The following is a 22361-nucleotide window of genomic DNA, read 5'->3' on the forward strand; positions in this document are numbered from 1 at the left end:
GGCTGCAAAATACATTTTTTTCTGGAACTTGTTGTTGTACTTCTTCACATGTGTATGTCGCACCTGCACAATTTTGTATCTAAGTGAAATTACATCTTAGGATGTTGGAGCATTTCACAGCCATTAAATGTCACTATTTTCCAGCAAAGTAGGAACAAGGAAGTATTTAGTCACTCATTTTTACACGTGTGAGTTGAGACACCCGAAGTTTATGGTTTTAGCCACAGTGACACAGTGAGTCGGTCCCCGAGCAGCTTAGGAAACCTGGGAGCACTGTCTTCCGCTTTGCCACACTGGTGTCACAGGAACGGCAAAAGCACAGGTAGATTGGAAATTGCACAGAGCAGAGGCTTTTTCTATCCCAGCTGAAATCTCTGGCAGAAACGTTTTATACAAGTGATGGCGTCTTTTTATCACCCTTCCTAATTTCCAGTCAGAGAGCGAAGTAGCACATGATGGGAAAAGAAAACAAAAACATATGGAAAATAATCTCCTGTGGTCAAAGGCAGTGTTTCCTGTACAGTCTGCAATTTAGGGAGTTTGTGGGCATGGATCCCTTCCAGTGTCATTAACAGCAGTGATTCCCAGCTAACTGGTCCCATTTTGTTTTCTAAACATAGAAAAACTGTGTCTCATGGACACTACGTTTGTCAGCTTTCATTACAGTTAGCCCTTGGTAATCTAGTGTCTGATGAACAAACATTTACAACCTCACAAATATTTGAAGGTTACTGTAGCCAGAAGTTTATGAGGAAATAACGAATGTTATTAGCACTCCTGAAAGCTACCAGTGAGAGTGTGTCTTAAAAATGCCATAAAGCAGCTTAATTTCCAGAGATCTCAGCACATCTCTGAAATGCTGGTCCCATAAAGGTACCASCAGTTGAACATGCACAAATCATTCAATGCCTTGGAAAATCCATCAACAGTATGCAAAAGTATGGTTTGTGAACAGGAGTAACAGAAGGAGCTAAGATTCAGTGAATACAATAAAAGGTCATCTAAACCATTAAATTGAGAGATTTTTCCCTCAATTTTTTTCCCCACACGTGTTCTACAGAGGAAAATATGGATTGCACTCAGCTGTTCTCTCAAATCTTTGACTCATCTGTTGGAAGAGAAGCTGATTCACACCCAACTGTCTTGTGAGCAACCAACATGTATCTTTTTATTTTTCCTATGAGAGGATGGATAAAGCAATAGCTGTTCCTTAGATTGAGCTAAAGGTCTGAGTCCAGATGCTGCATGTGCAAATCCCACCACTTCTATCACCCTTTTGCTCTCCATCTTTGTGTCACACAGCTCAGCGCACAACTTAACAAGTTGGGTCTGTCTGAATGGAAACCTTTAAGTCCTGTGGGAGATACTTTTTTTCATCCCTTTTCTAAGTAAGTGGCTCCCACCATAACCTTTTTTCTTTTTTCCTCTCAGAATAGAATGTTTCTAGGTCAGAATCCCTGCTGGTCTTGTACTGTTTTTGATGTTCAACACTTATTAAAAAATGACAGGTATTTGAGGCCATTTTTTCCCCATATCTTAATTTACATTAGCAGATGTAGCTGATACTGAACCAGTTCTGCTCATGTATGCAAGGATCAAGTTCTGGAAACAATCCAGGTGTCCAAGATGTTTGAAAGTAATTAGTTTTTCTCAAAGCCTTATATTTTTCGTGTTGCTCTGATGTATTTCAAAGGGGCTTGACTTTCAGAAGAAGGGCAAGGTCAGTATTTTGTGAAGAGCGCTTATGGTAGAGTGTGAAGACGAGCAGCTGAAATAAACTTACTGCTTCTGAGCATCTTGGCGGGATTGAGAATAGCATTTTATTTGGTTTTGCTTCTCAGTAGGAAGACTGAATAAGAGCAGGGTGTTTGTGATGTGACAAAAAGTCCGTGCTGCTCTACTCCTGGGTAATAAATGGCATTATACCAGCAGTATGCCTGGGCTTAGGGCTGCAAACCTTCCCCTTTCCCCTTGCTATTTTTTAAAAGCTTTGTAAATCAGACTCCARGCTGATCACAGCAGAGTGGATCACATCTTTTACTCCCCAACTTCAGGAAGCAGATGCATTATGAAGGCACAAGCATCGTAGTATTTACACTATGTTCCTGCCTTAAATATTTTTTTCCGGTGACAGCCTCCCCTGGCATTYAGTTCCTTTACATTGCTCTCTACTGCATGCCTATTTAATGCATTTGTGTGAATCATATTATTGAAGTTAATAAGACTACAGGCAGGTGTAAGTCTTACCAGGATTGGAGTTTGAGACTRTAAACTTTCAGGCAGGGACTAACTTTTAATGTAGCTGTGTACAGGTCCTAGCTCAGTGATGCCTTCTRTGAACTTTGGTGGCAATATATTTTCTCTTTTCAAGGTAAAATTTGACCTTTTACCAAGAGGGATATTATAGATCCCTTGTACGTCTGGATTTCCTCTCCACCATCTCAGGATTTGCTAAGTTGAATTAGAGCTGCATAAGTCATTGATTTTAGCTTCGGAACTTGTCAGTGTCTTTGGTATAATTAATGTAGTGGACACAAATAAATGGCCAGAGACTGGGTCTGACAGCCAGGGAGCTACTGTTGCATATTAGGTATTGCAGACTCCTTGATCTTTCCCTTAGAAAAGTTTTGGTGTTCTCCATTGATGACTTACCTTGCAGGTTGAGTGAACCTATTCTAGGAAACTACATACAGAAAATATACACTACACTATGAAGAGGTCCCTGCCTTGACAGTCCACTTTTGCTGAGCTCCTTTAACACRCGCTGTTCCTCCCTCTCCTCTCGAGCACACAAGGCAGCTGGAAGAATGAGTTTGCTGTTTTCTTTATGGGACTTCTTGTTTTAATGTGGCAATTGGGAAGCTGGGCTGTGACGCAGGCTGCAGGGAGCAGCTGGTACAGAGTGGAGCAACTCTTCTGAACCCTGTATTGCAGCTCCAGTGACCTCACTCATAGTGGCTGGGAAGCCAAAATGCTGTCCCATAGGTTTCTCAGGTAAACCACTCGCTGTTTAAATACCATTGGTTTCTTTCCCCCACCTCTAATTTGGATGCAGCACTTTCATTTATCCTTSTTATGACTTCTTACTCTTTAAATCCTTTGCAGTTCACCTTTCAAACACAAATAGGTGGTGAATTTTCCACCTCCCTCCATTGTATCCAATTCCAGAAGAGTACAATTAGGGACATTAATGACAGATTATTCGGCAATAGCCTATAAAGCCATATTAGTATGCTCTAATAACAGCAAAAATGGGTCACACTGTAGGTCACACTATCCTGTTTCCCCAGTAGCACACCTAGCTTCATGTCTCTTTTCYGTGATATCCCCTATGTTTCAGTACAAAACATAGGTAGCTACATTTGTCCTCAAGGATCACCTAGCATGTATTGTTCAACCGGCTGGTGCATAAGCCAAGCCTTTGAAAACACTTARCATTAACTGAGATGTAGCATCAAGGGGACTTGGGAGAAATGCRAAAAGGACTTAAGTCCCTGCCTTCATTATCTGCAGATAAGTAGACAAAATCCTTTCTCCTGCCAGCTAAACTGAGGCACGATGACTCCTCAGACACTGGGAGAGGTGCCTCACCATTTCTGTCTCACAGCAGTGGTCGGCACGGGGGAAACCGGGGCACAGGAGACACACGAGGAATGAAGGTGGCAGATAGGAGGAGATGAAGCAAAGTGCAGGCAAGCCAGTCAGATGAGACTCTGTAGTTGGAGAGCATGTGGGGAAGTAGACCATGGTAGTGACACACAGAAGATTTATAAAGATATATATAGATATAAAAATGTGCAAATGAGAGCAGTCAAAAGAGGAGAAAAAGGAAAAGAAAGTAAAAGCTCTACAGRCCCCATGTTACGCTTCTGTACTCGCTGAGCGAGGCACCTGCATTGTAGCATGTGGCCCCAGGAGATGTGATACAGCTACAGGAAGAAGGTGGCTGGTTAGAGTCCTTAATAACTCTATTGACCACCTTCACTTTCCTTGTTAATTAGCTAGCAGCAAAGGCAGGGAATAAACTGACCACARTTTTCTGGACTACTAGTAATCTTCCTCTCATACAAATATTTGTCCCTTCAAATCATTTTAACCAGGATAAATTATACTTTCTTAGGAGCCAGTCCAGAAGGAGACCCTTGGGGGACCATTTCAAAGCTGGCAAAAAAAGATGTTTTACCTCCTTAAATATCAAAATCCTCCTTCTGAGTGCAGTTGAAAGAGAATCACTGAGGAAAAAAGCATTACTCCTACTTTTGCTTTTGACTGTAAATTATAGCAAAATGCTTTTCTATCTTTCCACTTTTCTGCTGAGCGTTTCGTAAAGGCGCATAATACTTTGAATRTACTTAGTATTTCTGGCATTTTGCTGGCAGGGGGCACAATTTATGCTGTTGCCACTCCAAAGTGTGGTAAATAGTATGCTTAAGCTCTTTCCACGAAAAAGGGGAAAATAATATGCTGAATTGATGATCCTATCAAAAAAATTCTGCTGTACTGTCTTCTCTTTGGTCACAATAACRAAGAAAAGATATTTTCTAGAAAGTGTCAACAAGCTGTCTCTAAAATTTTGTCCTGGCATGTTATTAGTATAAAAATTGAATCAAACCCAGATGTCTTATGGATCTTAGGAGATCAATGGGTGGGTTGTATCTATTCATCTGAGTAAACCGAATAGCAAGAATGTGAAATACAAGTGTGTACTTGTGTGCAGTTTCCCTGACATTCCCCTCGTCTTCTGAGGCTTCTGCACTGATGTGGGTGGTTTTAATAAWAGCCGAATCTGGGCCAACTCAAATCCCACCAGCTCGAGTGAGAATTTTTTTTGCGGAAAGGTTTTTGGAGGCTCCCAAGAGGGTGGTGCCAGTCTTGGAAGTTAGATGCTTAGATCCAAGTTTAGGCATCCCAGTAAATTATCTGAATTTAATTGTAGTCTTCTRTCATGCATATTTAGCACAAGTGTCATGCTGACACCTTAGGACTACAGTGGTTTAAAGACCTGTATTAGTGGCCTGTCAATATATTGTCTTGGCCAGGTGGGTAGTCAGTGGCCTAAGTGGAGATAATCAGCAGTGCTCACCCTGGGTTTGCATTGATCAAGCAGCTGCTCTCTGAATTTGGTGCAATCTTACTGTTGGGACTGCAATAGCACCTGGAAGCTGGAGGTGCTGCTGGAATTTGGTAGTGCCGGAAGGAGGAGGAAATGCCTTCTCTGGAGAACCTGCAGCCCCAGGTTTCTTGCTCTAGTGGCTGCAGTCTGAGGCAAAAAAAAAAAAAAAAAAAAAAAAAAAAAGAATACTTGTAGCTCTGGGAAAATGCCCTTTAGTTTACTGCCACCCTGCCTTTGTGGAGGTGCCCAAGACTGACCTTTAGCACCGGCAGAAAAATACTGACCTGCATGAACTGTAGAGATCAGAACGTAAGATCTGAATTTGCTGGAATTAGGGAGAATCTCCTAAGCCTAGCCAATTTTTAGAAGATCCTCTGTGGAGAAAACAAAGTCTAATTAAAAGCAGACGTTTTTATTGCAGTAACCCACCATCTCACATGTGACCCTGGGAGTCTTCCACCTCTCTGGGTTTGTTAAATCTCGTCGTTAACTCTCTAAGGCCTGCTAAACTTCAAAGCCAGGCCTGAATGCTAGCTTTTCCAGTCATATCTTCCTGTTTTCAAGACAGGAGATGAACATTGCCCTTATTAGGAAGTTCTGATCTTTAATGCTGTCTTTTAGAGGGCATTAGTTACAATGATTCCCTTCTTTTGATAATGAGGCTCTTCTTTTGATAACTGTGGGTTTAGTGGGGTTTGTGTCTGTTAATCTCCACCAAGGCTTCTTATGGCAGTGAAAGACGTGAGGAAAAAATTCTTTTCTCAGACCACTTTGGCTTGGAAATTGTACTTTTTTTTTTTAATTATCACTTGTGAAGAAATCTGTTTTTCCGCAAGTTGACTTGCATACTTTTTAGTGGTACAACAGGTTCTGGGGAGAGATCTCCATCATAGATAGCAATCTGAGCTTCCCTCATTAAGAGGCAATCACATCTTTCCTAAATAAGGCTTTCCTAAATGCATTGTGTTACAATTACTCCCTTTGTAGCAAATGATGTTTTAGGGTTCCCCCCCCCCCTTTAATACTCTCTAAGCTTTTCAAGCTGTCAGTAACTTTCAGAAAGCCTCAGGATGTGAGGGTCTCTCAGCGTGCCTTTGCTCCCCTTCCCTAACACGCCAGCTCTGCAGCACTGCAGCAAAGCAGCAGACAGGAGCAGCACGTGCCGTCAGCCAGAGACCCTAGTGACAAATGCTTGCAACAATTCCTCACTGCGCTTTGGGCTTCCATAAGCTTACACCATTAGTATCTTCTGTGTCATCACCGGAAAGTCAGCAGCTGTTGCACACAGAGGGGTGTTGAAGGAGTTGAATGCACTATCTGGACATCCATGCCACAAGGGACTGTGACAGCTGGGCAGAGGAGCTGCAGCCCCCACTGTGAGGGATATGGTGGCTCTAAGGATATCTGTACACTTGCTTCTGAAGCTGATAGGAAGTTGTGGTAGTGAAGAAAAGGTTTATCAGGTCTTTGGAGACTTGTTAAAATCTATAGCTCTAAACCTCTTCCTGCAACATKCTGTCATAGGAGTAGGTCAGAAAAACAGTGGAGAAACAAGTGGGAGGAGAGCACAGAAGTTAAAGGGCTRCTCTGGGGCTTTCCAGGATAGCTGAAAGCAAGTAGTGGAAATACTCTCCCTGTTAAGGCAATGGGGACCTTCACAAGGCTTCAATGCAAGTTAGGTGACCAGTGACTTTTCTGGCACTGAGTGACTAAATGTGCACTCCATTCCTCTGCTTGGCTGCCTCACAGGCACCCTGGGGAGCCACTGCCACTCGCCATTTCCTGGTGGCCAAGCCGCAGTCCCGGATGTCCCCATTCTGAGATGTCGTCATGAGGGAGCTTGTGGTTGGTGACCCTCTTGCTCTTCCACATTTGCGAAGCAGCTTGTCTGTGCTTATGTGGGCTGGCGGGCTGAGATGTACCATGAGCAAAGGTGGTGATTAAACGGGTACAAGCACGCAATGAACTGGCAAGAAGTTCCTCTTCATTTCCGTCAGGCTTCTTTGAGTACAACCACACCGTGACACCAAGCGAACCTCAAACCTGCTGACGGCCAATTGTGCATCCTCTAATTTCAGCCTTTCATCGTTAGACAGTTCCCTTCAGCCCCATTGAAAAGCTCCTCACTGGAGCTAGGGCTCCCTATCTTTCCACTTTTACTCAGCCAACTGTCAACAGCACCCCCCCTCTCCCCGGGGCCCAGACACTTGTGTTCAATTACCTTGAATTTCATCACAAAAAAAGCAAATTTTKCCTGGCAGTTTTAGGCCACAGCTTTGGAAGGGGCAGAACAAATGCCTCGGGTCACAGCATGTTATATCTGATCAGTTTGCCAGATTTACGACCTTTTGTTTCTGTTGCGTGGTGTTGGCATTGGGCATGCGTTAGTGGAGCAATCAGTGTCAGAGGCTGGTGAGAGCAGTKGGTTGCACCTCAAGCTAGATGTGTCTTGCTCCTTGCAAGATAGATCTTACAAGAAAGTCAATTATTATTCAGATTATGCACTTTGAGAAGGGAAAAAAAAGTTGTAGACTGTTTTTTTTAAAGAAGCTTGAAAACACAAGCCAGCAAACAGAAAGCTTGAGTGTCCTTGTGAACAAACTATCACCGTTGCTCTAAAAAACCACTACTTTTACTTCCTCTGTTGCAGCTTCTCATGCTACTGAAGTTCCCCAGGGGGAACAGAAGAAGAAAACTCAGTAGAGAAACAGATCAGGAAGGAGAAGAGATAGAGGCTGGTTGTACAGATGGCGTAATTTGGGGATTTGGGGCATAACGTAGACACAGTCTGTATTTCTTTCATATTACTGGTAACTGGTTGTTACTAGTACTAKCTATTGATAAATTTTCCTCAAAAACAGCAAATCCAAACATTAAGAGCTCTTAAATTAACTAGGTAACAGAAGAAGCCTTCAACTATGCTTTACAATTGAAAACTAGTACCAATGAGGCAATAGGTGAAAGTTATATCTGGGTTACATTCATCATTTCCCTCAGGCTAGAGCATGTACGAGATTAAATATGGGCATTTTGGCAAGCAGATGAGCTCAGGTAGGTTGCGACTACCACACTGACCCAGCACATCATGGGAAGGAGTCCTGACATTGCCTCTCCACCCTCTCTAAACTGTGGCTTGCAGCTGAGCAATACCTGACTAATGCATAGTTGAGGGATACTAGGGGCGATTTTCACAACAGGACTCAAATGGCCTTGCCTAGGTCAGACTTCTGTAACTGGTTAGGCACTTTGCTTTGTCAAGGAGTCCGTGCTGAGCAGAACGCTTGTGTCATGTCATCAGGGCACAAAGATTTTGTTTGGAAGCCTTTGGGGTCAGAAGTCCGTTATGGCTTCCCCAAGCACTCAGATATCTACACTCCTACGTCAAAAAGTCCTTTGCTGGCTTTTCAGTTTTTAAACGCTGTTGAGACCATTCCTCCTTCTCATCCCAGTTACGAGAGAAGTTGAATGTAAGCAAATACTCGGATAYTCGAACAAGTCCTGTGCTGCCACAGCCAGGCCTGAAACAACGTCCTGCTCTCACTGACAGCTCTTACTAACCTGCTATGGCCAGAAGCGTTAGATAGGGCTCTTTGGCCCTATGGCCTCACTCTTACCCCAACCCTGGAAGCATTTACTAGATTGACTTTCTTGGAGGTATTTCTTACTCTACTGTGTWATTTGCTCAGATGCCACAGTGTGACTCATTACAAGGGCAAGCTGGGGCAGGGGGTGCAAGAAGAAAAAAATTACAGGGAAAAATAGGCTTGCAAGAACTTTCCTGTTTGTCCACAACTTGGGAGGGGGGGGGGAAAAACACAGAAGAGAGTACACACACCCTGGCTACCTTGTCTTTGCTGGCATAGCACTAGCTTGGCTCCGCAGCTGAAGACTGCAGGCCAAATTCACCCCTGCCACAAGTGTGTTTACATCAGAGGAAGTGACTCGAGAGAGAAATGCAGCCCCTCGAGCCTGAACGCCGGCAGCACGCTCATGAGCGTGCATGGGAAGCCCTKGGAGCAACGTGCCCATTGCTGGCTCTCCACCATGATGGTGAGGTCATTTTCTGCTTGGCAATTAGCAAAGTGGTAGCATCACTAAAAGGAGCAAATAAACTTAGCCTCAGTTTGCTCTGTTCTCACCATGGGTCCTTCTGGGGATGCTGAGGGGCTCCACGAGAGCGAGCCAAATTATTGCACCTTGTGCTTTCATTCAGGCCCACTTGGCTAGGGTGGTGGAAAGGGCTTTTAGGGGAAATAACCCTTTGGTTTTCTTCTTCTACAACAAATGTCTCTCCTTTTTCTTTTCAGGGAGGAAAATGCCTGCTTCTTTAAGAAAACTGCAGCAAATGGCTATTTTTATGGGAGTGTTCAGCACTACGGGATGCATAGTTATGTACACTCTCATGCAAAGTAAGTCTCCATGCTGTTAGCAACCTTGTTTCTCCTCTGCCTCTTTTCATTTGCTTTTGTGCAATGCAAAAAATAATAATCTTTAAGATCTGAAAAGCTTATGAACCTGAGGGAACTGTGGCGGATCTTCAGGGATCTGCATGTGTAGGCTCTGTTGTATTTAATCACAGGGCTGGTTCTATCTAAAGCACTGCTGCGTTCATTTCCCGAGAGCACACACCACTGTGGTCAGTGGAAAATCTGGCTTTGGGGAGGTTTCCTTCAAGGGGGGCTGGGAAATAMAAGGTTGGGCAGTCATGTAGGCTTAGTTTCTTATTGAGATTTTACTACTGGGCAGGAAAAGAAAACCACATAAAGGACATATCTGTGAGGATGTGTCCAAGCCTAGCAGTTTTATCAGYATATCTCTTTGTGGTGCTGGCCCTGAAACACAACTCACCGGTGAGGTGCAAAGGCATCACCAGTTTGCCCAGAAGACAATGAAGGGCAGTGAAGAGTGACCTGCGCAGAGGAGAACAGGACAGAGAAAGACCACTTAGGCAGATAATGTTGCYGTTCATAGATGGATCTAATAGCTACATGTCTTTGGCTGAGAATTCATATTATTAGTCTAAGTGATAGTTGTTTATTTTTTCTCAAATTGCTTCTAGATATTAAGCATCAGACCAGAAACGGGCTTTRTCTCTCTTTCTGGGGGTACTGTAGGCCTCTTGGCCTTTTGCCTCTCCTTGCTGGTATTATCAAACRATATTGCTTTCCACCTACCCTTTTATCAGACAAAGCTGCCAGAAAAGTGTGGCCAAGCCTGTTCCTCAAGCCSTCAGATTAGTTGTGAAACCTCCCCTTCATTTTACATGTATTAGTAACAAAACAGACAAGGCTGGAAAGCAGGCTTTAATTTTAGGCAGCTCATACCCTCAAGCTCTGGAGTGCATGACAGATATACGATCCTCTTATGCTTTAAAATATTGAATCTGGCTTTAAGGAGAACATTAGCATTTTTTTAATTTTCCATTGCAGCACTGTGATCTAGCAATCTCTGAAAATATTTCACCTCCTGTGCTAACAAAAGTAAAACAGCTCCTTGCCCAGATCTATACCTAGCTGTATAGTCAAATGACTCAACGTGATGGTTGGTTCTTGTTAAAAAAAACATCTTGCCCTGCTGCAATATTGATGGTCATGCAGTATCTCTCTGGGGATGTCATTCTCTAGCTACCAACAGKTCAGGGAGCTGCCAGGCCATGCACTAGCATGGCCCTCTCCCCCTCACCTTGGAGGCTGCTTCACCCAAGGGGGTTAAGCATCAGCTCTGTTCATCATGCTTGTGTCTCTGGGACACTTGCGTAATCAGGGGAAGAAAGGCACATTTTGGGGTAGGAATGCAGGGGCAGGCAAGGGGTGAGTAGCTGCAGCGCAGGGCTCAGCTCTGGGGAGTTTCAACCGTACTGGGACTTGTGAGGAGCAAGTGCAGCAGTGGGAGTAGGGGCAGAGAGGGGCTTCCCTCCCCTTCCTTCAGGCTGGAAGGGTTTGTGTGTACATAGTCCCACACTCGAGTAGTCACGTTTCCGCTCCGCATTTTCACCTCTGCTCCTGCTTTATGGCAGCAGTCTCCCTAGCCAACACCACTATTCTTTCAGCTTTCCTACCAAAAACATGCAGACGAACAGATGGATTGGGCGCTTTGCAGTCAATACTCAGGCCAAGACACTAAGAAGGTACCAACATCTGCTGGGAAGAGCTGAAAAGGGGCACCGTGAAACTGGCACCAGTTTCTCYGCCAGCTTGGAGGACAGGCATGACACACGCTTAACGTGATCATGTGGCTGCATGCCACACAGCCTGTAGGCTCTGTGGTACCTTGTGATGGCCCCAGGGCCCTGGGGCTGAGGAGGACCAGCAGAGCTGTTTCTGGGCCATCTGGATGCTGCCTGCTCACAGGGGAAGCCTCTAAATCGKGAGAGCAGGCAGCTTTGAGACCAACACGAGAGGGGCAGGACCAGGAAAGGGATCCAACCCCTTGTTTTATAAAACTCCTTGTAAGGCAAGAGTAAAGTTGCCTGAGTCAGATTTTCACACTGTGCACACTCCTAGCCCAACACTGCCCTTCTTGATGTCAGCAGGAGTGACATTAGGCTGCGGAGAAGCACATATAAAAATGGCAGCAGGCAAGCCTTGAAACTTTTTAAGCAAACCTCTGCCTCCGTATAGAGGGCCAGCTGGTTTCCAGCCTCACAGCTCCGCACTGTGCAGCGGTCCCCGACGGACAGCTTTTCCCAGCTATCCATAGTGACCAGACATTGATAAAGAGCAATTTGCTACAGTTGTGCTCCATATGCCAACGCTGCAGTGTCCGGTCTGCTGCGCTGTTGTTGCTGGTTGACCATTAACTTTAATGGCACTTCTTTGTGCCTCCCTTTTAGCGTCGCCTTCCCTAGAGCTGCAGCTTTGCGGCCACCACTTGAAAAGCTGTATCAAAACCACAGYAAGGGTTTCATAGCAGCAGCAGCTGTGGCTGACCTACATCAATGTCAATGAAATAGTCTCCATTCTTAAAATATTTTCTGTACCTCTTTAAACAAACAGTGAATTACATTCAGAATGTTTCCAAATGTTCATCCTTATTCCTTTTGTCTTTTTTTTTCCTTTTAGATGACCTGCAAACATCTAAAAAGCAGGGACACTTGGCCATAAGCTAAACTGTGTCAATACAGAACKGGCTATACTTGGTACCCTTTTCACTTAGATACACTGAATAATATTTCGTTTCAGCCCTACTTCTCTGATGTAAGCGTTGCTTTCCTCCTTCAGCCAGATTTCTCCTAGTTAACGATTTTGAACTGTTTTTCAGGGAGGATGTGGGAGTCTGGAGGAAATGTCTTGCTTTTTTCTTTTTTTATGTATGTTTTGATTCCAGGCGGACTGTCTCCTCACTATCCTGTTGTTTCTCTCATCTAGAAAGTTTTGCCAGGACCCAGTATTATCAGCAGGCTTTGGAGCAACTGAACAACAACCCTGCTGCCCTGGAAGCCCTGGGTGCTCCCCCTCTTAAAGTTCATAACATTCGACTGACAGATGGAAGTAATCGCGTGGACAGGGAAAGAGCACAGGTAAYGGTGGGGAGGCTGTGACACAGGATGGCTTCCGAAGGAGGCAGTACGGGTGACGAGAGATCAGCAGGGGCATTTCCAGCAGGTCTCGAGTGGCTCAGAAGCACAAGCCCCGTTGGGAGGCAGTAGCCTGGGGTGTCAGCAGATCTGGGAGAGGGACAGATGTCCAAAGCAGAGGTCTAGTGGGCTAACATGAGCAACTGGAAAGAGCAAGAATGATCCCTCCGTATTGTGCTGCGTGGGCACGTGGCAGAATGCCAATGGACCTCCTAAGTCATTGTATCCACGTCCTGGTGCTGTAGCCCACAAAATCCTTTTTAGAAGTATATCAAGGTCCACCATTAAAATAGTGGACCCTCTTCTTCCCCCTCTCCATTTGGTTCCTGTTGTTTTTTAAAGCTTTGTCCAGAACAGAGTTTTTATAGCCACTCACAAGCTGCACTATGGTTCAGCCCACATGGTATGTTTTTAAAAACACGTGCAAGTCTGCAACTGGGAGGCCGACTGCCTTGCGTGGGGCTGAGCCCTGAGATTACACAGTCGCCGGAGAATGCTGCCCTGGRTGCTGACACATTGCACAAGGCTGACTTGCGTCAGCACAGGGTTGGGCTGAGGCAAACCTCACAAATACGAGCCCACTTCCACTCCAGGCTGCTGTCTGAAAAGGACATCCGTCCTTTACAGCAGTGCTGCTGCTCAGAGACTTAAAAAGGAAGTTCTTAGTCAAGGACTGGCTGTTCCTCCCCAGCCTTGCTAGAGATCCAGGAGGTGACTAGAGAGCTGTTCAGGCAACTCACTGCAGGAGTCTGTCACATTTGAATCATTTAGTTCCTTCYAAATGTCTGAGAGTCCTAGCTACCAACCGAGAGCGGTAAGGAATGGGGCAGAGAGTGCAGGTGAAGGATGGGGACTGTCAAGGGCAAGAAAATCAAGCTTTAACCAATTCAAGTCAAGTTCCACTTTCCATCTCTTGCCAGTCAGGCTTCGCCTGCGCAATAYCCAAGGCCAAAATGTTTTCTTGGTTTGCCAGGTTTTTARAGAATTTACCAGGCAACATTTATAAGACCAAAAATAYGGTGAAAATGCACAACCTGTTATGTTGTTCAAAAAGAACAGAACCTTTCTCACTAATTTTTTCCTGTGTCACCTTTTAAGAGTGCTAGTCATTCAGGTGACTCAGGGTGAAATCAAAATCCTGCCTTCTATGGACCTCACCCAAGACAGAAACCACCAACTTTCTTTTCTACTTTTCATGCTCTCGGTTGCAATGACCATTCAGGTTCCTCATGAAATAAACTAGTTAATCATCATTACAGATGATTTCATAGATGGATTTACTGACTCGACTCCACAGCATTCCTAGTTCATGCCTGCTGGACCCATTTGAAAGGCTTGGTGTTTTCCAGTTGTACAACCRGCAAATGCTGCACCTGGACCATTTATTCAAACGTTAGACTGTGTGCAATTAGCTGTGGTCAGTGCTGCAGCTCTTTGCCTTGTTTATTAACTAACTGAATGGTAGAATTTGTGACGTTGACCAAATGATTGAATGTCTCATTGCCTTGATGGATGTTAATGGACCGATCTGTAGAGCATCTCAATCTACAGGCCTGTTATGGTTATAGGAAGGTCTAACACAATACAGGACACCTCTGAATCACCACACATTCTGGTGAGGAAAGGTGTTCACTCATAAATATTTCAGAGAGTGAGTGACTTTCCCAGAGGGGTGGCAGCTATCATGCAAGAACATTCTTTCAACATAGATTAATGTATGGCAGAACAGATACACTCATATAGCCATGCACATGTTAGCCATTAGAAAAGCATAGTGAAACTCTGAAATACATTAAAAAKAAAATCAGAGTTTAAGTTAAGAAGGAAGATGGGTGTGTTGCTTTATTGGCTGTAGCAGGAGTAAATGTCTATTGTAAACGCTTCATTGAATCTTTAACACTTTTATACCTGCAGATAAAGTTACCAGTGTCTGGAACAAAATCAGCAGGGTACCTCTACATTAATTCAGAAATGGACCATTCCCGTTGCTGGTATGTACTGGGGGAGAGACAGAGAATCTTACATAGACGCAGGCAAAGAAATGGTAGGAGAAAAAAGTGGAGGAGGGCAGGATATTTGGTTTAGTCATCCGTGTTGCTGAAATCATGCACACAAAGGAAGAGGAAATTCAYGTCTGAAGATCTTGTGAAAGGTTATTACCATCATTACGACAAAAATGTAAATTACTTGAGAAATACATTGAATGCATCCCTGCAAGTACTAGTTTAAAAAACAACTGGGGCTATTTATTTATGTGAAGTGTYGTGTCCCACAGATGAAAGCTTAGTGCACATGATAGTACCAGGGCTAACGTAACACACWCTTCCCTCTCAGCCCCCCTCCCCAGGGAGATGCAGAGACAGCTGAACAGCAGTCCTGATTCTAGTCTATTACCAGGCACTGCAGTAGGGGAATATCTTGCATATTCTATCAGAGCATGTCAAGGTGAGCTAAAAATTGTGCAGTTTTCTTCAGGTTCCTCAGTCAACTTGGTCCTTATAGTCGGGGRAAAAAAARRAAAAAAAAAGTGCTAGAACAGATATAGTAGAAGGATGCTCTGACTCCGTATAGTGTATTAGCAGCTTTACATTTTGGCACTACTGAAGCCTGAAGACCTCCCTTTTCAAGCTAAAACTGATTTCTAGAACTGAACAAATAATCAGTACCTGAATTCAAAGTCCAGTTTCCATTGCAAAAARGGAAATTCTAATAGAAGAAAACCTCCTCATACTTGCTTGTTCTTGGAGTTTGTTAGATAATTCTGTTAGCTCTATTTAGAAATCCAAAGCAACAACATTTTGCTCTGCTGCCACCAGCCACATGGTATTGTTTGCTTTTCACAATTAGATAAGCACGACTTACTAGATTTCTGTTCAGAAGGTAAGTAAAGTTCAAAACTGTGGGAGGAGGGTACTTGCCTGGGAGTTGAGAGACTCAGCCAGACCTGGCCTCCTCCCAAGCAACCAGAGGTACCACCAGAGGCTTCTGGAGAGCCTTCTTGCAGCTCTGCACTTTCATGGGGATCTGGGCTCTGATCTCCTTGCTCCTCGTTATCCYCCAAGGACAAATGGAGGGAAACAACCTGTCTCCTGCTTCAGAGTTACTGCAAGACTAACTGAGGACTGCAAGATGTTAAAATGGAGCAGTAATTGAAGAATATAGGTATCTAGCATAGTTTTAAAATGAGCTCTCCAAGCATTCCCTATATGCAAGCTTGAAAAGAAAGAAGAAAATGTCTCTTACAGAAACATTTGTGGCACACAAATCTTTCAAATTCAACTATCATAGCTCAGGTACAGGGCCCTACACACTGCTCCACTTGGTGATGGACAGGACTTAACGTCCTTGTACCCAGGTGAGGAGCTAAAAGTAAAAYAGGTTGTTCCCCACGGTGGTCCGTGGAGAGGAGCTCCTGCAATCCGTGGGAGGAATAGCAAGGCTGTAAGTGGGCCACCCTGGCGCAGCTCTGCAGAGCGCAYAGGTATCTGCAGCCAGCAGAGACCCAGGAGACAAAAAGACCCAATATTCAGACACAGCTGAGYGACGCCAGGAGGTTAGCTCTCCGTACAGAAGTAATTTAGGCTCCTAAGCCACTTAAATGCTTCAGGCTGTGAGCGAGCAGCCTGTCTGCTGGGGTTGTTGTTCTCCTGTCCTTTTCTTTAATTTATTATTATTATTATTATTATTATTATTATTAAGAGGCACCTGAGCAAAGGAACATTTGTAGGAGATGAGCTGATGCAGAGGGAGCGTTAGCTCAGGTGCCGGCAGCGCAGGGACCAGGGGGTGGGGTGCGGGGCTCATGCGCTCGTGGGCACAACGATGCTCACAGCTCCCTGACCCAAAGGCAGCCAAGAGCAGGAGGGGAAAAGCCAGAGCCTGGGCTGCGCTGAGGAGCGCGACCGGCTGCTCTTCGCTTGCCGAGTGCTGGATCGGACGGAGCCGGAGGCCGGTGAGGGAAGACCCCGCGGCAGATTCATCGCACCAAGGTGCGGCCGCCTAAGTACCTAATTGCACATACTCAGCATCGGCTCCCGTAAAAGCAGGGCTGGGCGGGCACCAGCAGCTTTTGAAAATCCCATCTTAGCATGCCGAAATAATAGTCCGTCCCAGCTGGAAAACCAACACGAGCAGGCTCGCAGAAGCAGGTCTAGGGCAGAGCTTTGAGGAAAGCAAAAGGCTCCCCCGCCATCTCCAACAAATGCAATTTTCCCCTCTCCTTTGACTAACCACCATCCTACCCTGTCAGTTTTTCAGTGATCGCGTTGAGTGATCACACGATCTTTAAACTCTTCCAAGCTAGGATAATTCCTTAGCAACACGGTCCGGCTCCAAGGCTGGAGTGGAGTGAGGCGAGGAATGCACCAACAGGATGAAGAAGAAGAAAGGCGCGGGGTGGGAGGGAGAGAGGAATGTCCTATCTAAAAATAGCTGTCAGGATTTTATTCATGTTGCAACAAATAGGAACACACAGCCCAGATTTAAAAATCTGGGCTGTGGGAAGCTATTAAGGAAAATAGCTGTTGGAAACTGGTACTTGCAAACCAAGTTTTAAAACACTTGAGAGAATTTAAGAGCAGTGAATATATGGAGAGATTTGTTTCTCCACGCCAGCTGTTTCTAGACCTAACTTTATACTATATTAAAACTGATTGAAGCAAGTTAAAAGCTCTTTTGCTTTGTGGCAGCTGGTGCCTCCAGGATGTCACCTTGAAGCTCCGAGATGGTCAGAATATTCCAGTTTACCACTCCTCTGTGGAAAGCATCAGCATGCAAGAAAGCTAAAAATCAAAAGCAGCTGTTTCTCCACCTCCCACTGAACCAAAGAGCCATTAATGGATTGCATCAGGCTGCGCACGTGGATGTACACTGTTGTCACAAACAATCTCACTTAAGCAGGTGCTCTGAAGACAATTCTCTCTCTAACATTGACCTCATCATTGCCATAGTTGTCATTTCTTTGGTTTGTTGGTTTATTTCTCTGTACAGCAGAAGCCTAAAATAAAGATTTTGCAACAAGAGCTGCTGTTCCAGAGAAGTCATGTGTTATGTCTTGTATGTGCTGGTCCTGTGAATTGAGTTGGAAGTAAATAAACAAACTGCCAGGAAACTGAGGTTTTCTCCAACTGCAGACCTCAGTCTGGACAACTGGATTGCTCTCTCACGACTAGAAAACTAAATCAGCTTCTCAAAACGATTCCCACACTCTTCTGTTTTCCACCATTTCTTGACAAGGCATTACCTAAAGCAGAATTACATAAAGCAGGCAGGGTGACGCTCAAGCAGGATCCCTCTCCTCTGCACAAGAAAGAGTCACATACCAGGTACATCTGCACCCTCACAAATTTCGTTAAGAAGATCAGGAGATAGCAGCTTAACTCATCCTAGCTTATGAATTCTAGGAATTTCTCAGTGCTTCCACTGTTAACGCTAAAAGTTGCTCAGGATACACCAGTGTCCCATATAAGCACTATCAAACATGGGTTTGGGAGAGGTACCACAACGGGCAGAGCATTTACCAGCTTAAACAAGACATAGCTCATGAAGGCTTAGAGCTTACACCACTCAACTCCGGTTTTACTCCATCTCAACATTCAAACGAGAGTCCTAGAAATCCACCAAAGGCACAGGCAGTGCAAAACCTTTCATGAGTAACAAGCATGAGGTGACGAAGGGAGAGCTAGTGCAAAGGATTGTTAGAGAGCAGCAAGCATTCTTCTGCTCTACAGTGACCCACCGAACTAGGTGACATGACTTTTTGAGTAAGCATAAACAATTGCAGAGCCCCTGCCAAAGCAAACAAAGGAAAGAACTAAAGTGCCGCAGCAAATGCTTCTCTAAAAACCCTGCTTTTAGAAAGAAAAAAACACATGAGATTTAGTGTGGGATTCACAAAATGCTGCCCAGGATGAACATTGCCTGCACAACCTGATCCAACCTGTGTGTGCCCAACGCACCGGGGAGGGATTACGGTGAGTCAAGGAGAGACAGTGCGACCCAGCTTTAAGATGGTAATCACTGCTATAAGGTTTCACAACAAAACACAAAGGTTGAGATTTAAAAACGCCGTCCTGCGCTCCTGCTGCCCACCTTGCAAACGGACCGCCTGGGAGCTGAGGCGATCTCCGAGCTGCCTGCTGTCGCAGAGCACGGGGCCTCTGGCTTTTGGAAATCAAAGAGTCAAGGAGGAAAAGCCAAACCAACCACATTACACCTATCAATTTTCACTTCCCCCGTTGCAGCTTTGACTCCTACCAGACTCCAGAGAAGCAGCAGCTTTTGAGAGCAACAGCTCCGCTGCAATGCCAGCCCGTTCAGTGCCTCCCTATTTCTGTGCTGTGAATTCACGTATCAGGCCCATACTGCAGGTCACCTTCAGTTTGTCACCACTGTGCACTTCATCAGCCTGGGATTTCCTGTGGTTGGGAGGTGCCCAGATGTCAAGGAAACCTTCCTCACCACCAACCCGTATCTTGAGCAGAGGCTCGTGATATCCCAAGCCTGGCTTCACAAATCCCTGGAGACTGCACCACCACTGCACCTAGCTCTAACCTTTCGTTGTCCTGGGCCTGAGGGAAACATTCCCACACAAACCTTCCTCGCAAAAGAGGAAGTTTTATTATCTTGCTTCAGGGAAGCAGAGCTTATGAACAGGCTGCTTCTTTCATTCCCCCCCCCCTTGGAAACCTTGCAGGGCACCCCCTTAACTTCAGCCATTTATGATCATCCCGCTTCCTCCATGGGTTCACACAAGCCATGAGAAAAGGCAGCACCATTGTATCTTATCAGCATCCCCACAAACCAAGTCTTTAAAAGGAAGAAAGCATTGGAYGGAATTGGAGACCAGCAGAGCAGGGGAGTGGGGCAAGAGAAAAGGGAAAAGCAATRTTGCTCATTTACATTAAAATCCCTGCATTTATTTTATGTATCTAACAGCAAACACAAACTTTCTTACCTCTTGACCTTGAAGAGCCTCGGCAGCCGCTTCCTCCCACATTTGAGCTATATTAAGATGTACATATTCAAAGGGGAGAGCAGCAAGCTGGTTTGTTCAGTGCTGAGCTACTTCAGCCATGTGGTTCCCATTAGGCACAGCCCAGGCGAGCCCCGAGCGGCCGCTGCTTGCGGAGGGGACACAGGTGCGGCGGGAGCAGCCAAGCGAGCCAGCCCACGCCGGGGCAGCTGCCAGAGCAAGGGCCTCTGAACCGGCAGCAGCTGCTGAAAACCCCAAGAGGGCTCCTGTGCACCCTCTTAGCCCTGCGGTCTCTCCCTCTAAGGCACCCCAGAGCAGAGTACCCTTCGTTTGGCTTCTTCATTAGGTCAGCAAAGCTCTAATTTGCAGGCCACTAAAAACTAGTCTAGATAGTCCATTACATTTTGAAAATACTCATTTTTTGATAAGAGACCTTCAAAAGACAGTTAAACTCCTTTAGAAAGCCATTCTTGTCTAATCACAGAGTAGTTGGGGCTGGAAGGGACCTCTGGCAATCATCTGGTCCAACTGCCTGCTTAAGCAGGGTCACCTGGAGCAGATTGCTCAGGGTTGTATCCACAGTTTGGTTTTGAGTATCTCCGAGGATGACGACTTCACAGCCTCTCTGGGCAACCTGCTCCTGTGTTCCACCATCCTTAGAGTAAAAGACGCTTTTTCTTCTGTTTAAACAGAATCTCCTGTTTTTCAATTCACATCCATTTCCTCCTGTCCTGTCACTGGGCACCAYTGAGAGGATCCTGGCTCTGTCTTCTTTACTACCCCCCACCAGGTATTCACACACAGATAAGATCCCCCTGRGCCTTCTCTTCTACAGGCTAAACAAACCCAGCTCTCTCAGCCTCTCCTCATATAACAGGTGCTGCAATCCTTTAATTAGCTTAATCAGTTAAGYATGTTAATTTATTTTAAGTTTGCTTGAAACTTTCCATGGCAGTTTTGCATTTGTTGGTGTGGTTAAAGCAACCGATATCTCTGTGGCCTTTGCTGGATTGCATATTTCTTATTCTGAAGTTTGATTTGAATAGCTTCTGTCATGCAGTCCTAACCYTGAAGAGAGTTATCAAGAAGGCAGACTGATCAGAGCAAGAACTTTTAGTTTACAACACAGGAACAATAAGTAAATAATGCTTAGAGCTATACAATATTTGCACTTACTTGAGTTGGAGGTGACTAGTGCATGGGGGGCTATATAGTGCCATGTTCTTTAAGAGTGGTAGCTTCCTACAGCCTTAGCAGGCAGACGTGTTGCTTTTTGGGCACGATTCTCTAGGCAGCAGTATAATTTTGGCGAACTCATCGGCCTGTCACCACATTTTCTAGMTCGGTCTGATTTTTTGTCATGCACAAGGAACATTAATCATTTCGATTCACTTCCCCATTTGGAAGTGTGGCTAGATCCAGTGCTTTCCCACTGTTCGCATGCGTCTTGTCTGCTGTTCAGAGTGAAACCGTTTTCCTACGTGCCTTCTGTACAACGTGCTACAAAATTCCCAGCAGCCAGGTCCAGGCAGTCCCACAATACCAGTAGGGACGGAGACCAGTCAGTCTCAGTATGTTGCTTTGGAAGACACATCACACCTGGCTAAAATACCTTTGGTTCCCTTTCTGCAAAACAAAGTATATAAAACAGTGAATTCGTGTCATTTTTGTATCTGTCTGATGTACTGTCTGTTAACTGGCTTGAAAAAAGAAAAAGCTCTAAAAATGGGCACCTTGATTTAATGACTTGTGTGAAACAGCCTTTGCCTCTCTGCCTGTTAAAGCCCAAGATAAGAACTTCCATCCAGCAAATGAGCCAGGGGGATTTCACTGGTAGCAATCAGTAAGGTAAYATCCCCCATGGCTTAGATCTTCTCGTAAGGGATTAGTAAAAGGCCCCTGTGTTACTCAGTCTATTTGCTGGGACTACAAACTCATTTAAAAGATGGGGTACGTCTGATTTCAGTACATAGCCAGATTTTTGTGATTGTGATTGCACAAGCAAGGAAGGAATCAACTCAACCTGATTTCCCCCCTGTTCACAGAAAGGAAGATAATCCCCTCAAGGGGTCAGTCCCCTCTTTTCCTCTAACTTTGCGCCAATTGTTGTGGTGATGCTGTTTCACTTTGAAAAATTGTAACCTTTTCTTAAAGCTTTCAGGTTTATGTATATATTTTATGTATTTATGGAACCAAGTTGCTTTACTGTTATAAAGCTATACAATTGTCACTGTCTTATAGCAGGAACAATTAATGAAATTAAATAGCATTAGAGAAGGAAATTCCTTTCCGTAGAAAAGGAAATACTTGTTGCACCCAACGTCTTATTTGATGTTGCGACTTTCCCCACAGAAAGTCACAGAAGCCAAACATATAGTCCTGGATACAGGTTTTAGAAGGGATATTGAAGCTTCACTGCTACACAGTACACGTTTCTGCATGCTTTGTTAAAACTAGACTGATTTGCATCTGCTCCAGCATGTCCGTCCTGGATACACACACATCCTAAATTACATACCATCCACTGACATTTAACTGCCATCTATCCAATCCCTTACCTTCAGCCCAAAAGGTTTCCCCCTCCCAGATATCTGAAATAATGGTCCTGGATTTAATGGCAATACATTTCTAGGACACACCAAGGGAGGGGGAAAAAACACAAATAAACTAAGAACATTTACATGAGTAATATGACTATA

At 44.8% G+C, this 22361-nt stretch overlaps 1 protein-coding gene across 4 annotated transcripts in view; it reads left to right on the plus strand.

Annotated features, from left to right (window-relative positions):
• Positions 1–17710, plus strand: part of COA1 (cytochrome c oxidase assembly factor 1) — a 222686-nt gene extending 204976 nt beyond the window's left edge. For all 4 annotated transcript variants that reach the window (XM_085320242.1, XM_085320239.1, XM_085320241.1 and 1 more), the window contains 4 exons: positions 9421–9522; positions 12481–12632; positions 14604–14680; positions 17378–17710. In XM_085320242.1, coding sequence (XP_085176368.1) covers positions 9429–9522; positions 12481–12632; positions 14604–14680; positions 17378–17474 — 420 coding nt within the window. In that variant the 5' untranslated portion in view covers positions 9421–9428 and the 3' untranslated portion in view covers positions 17475–17710. The remainder of the gene's footprint in view (positions 1–9420; positions 9523–12480; positions 12633–14603; positions 14681–17377) is intronic.
• Positions 17711–22361: the final 4651 nt, after the last annotated feature.

The sequence above is a fragment of the Rhea americana genome, unplaced genomic scaffold, assembly GCF_003343005.1.
Source record: "Rhea americana isolate MKP2758 unplaced genomic scaffold, rheAme1 scaffold_62, whole genome shotgun sequence".
Lineage (NCBI taxonomy): Eukaryota > Metazoa > Chordata > Aves > Rheiformes > Rheidae > Rhea > Rhea americana.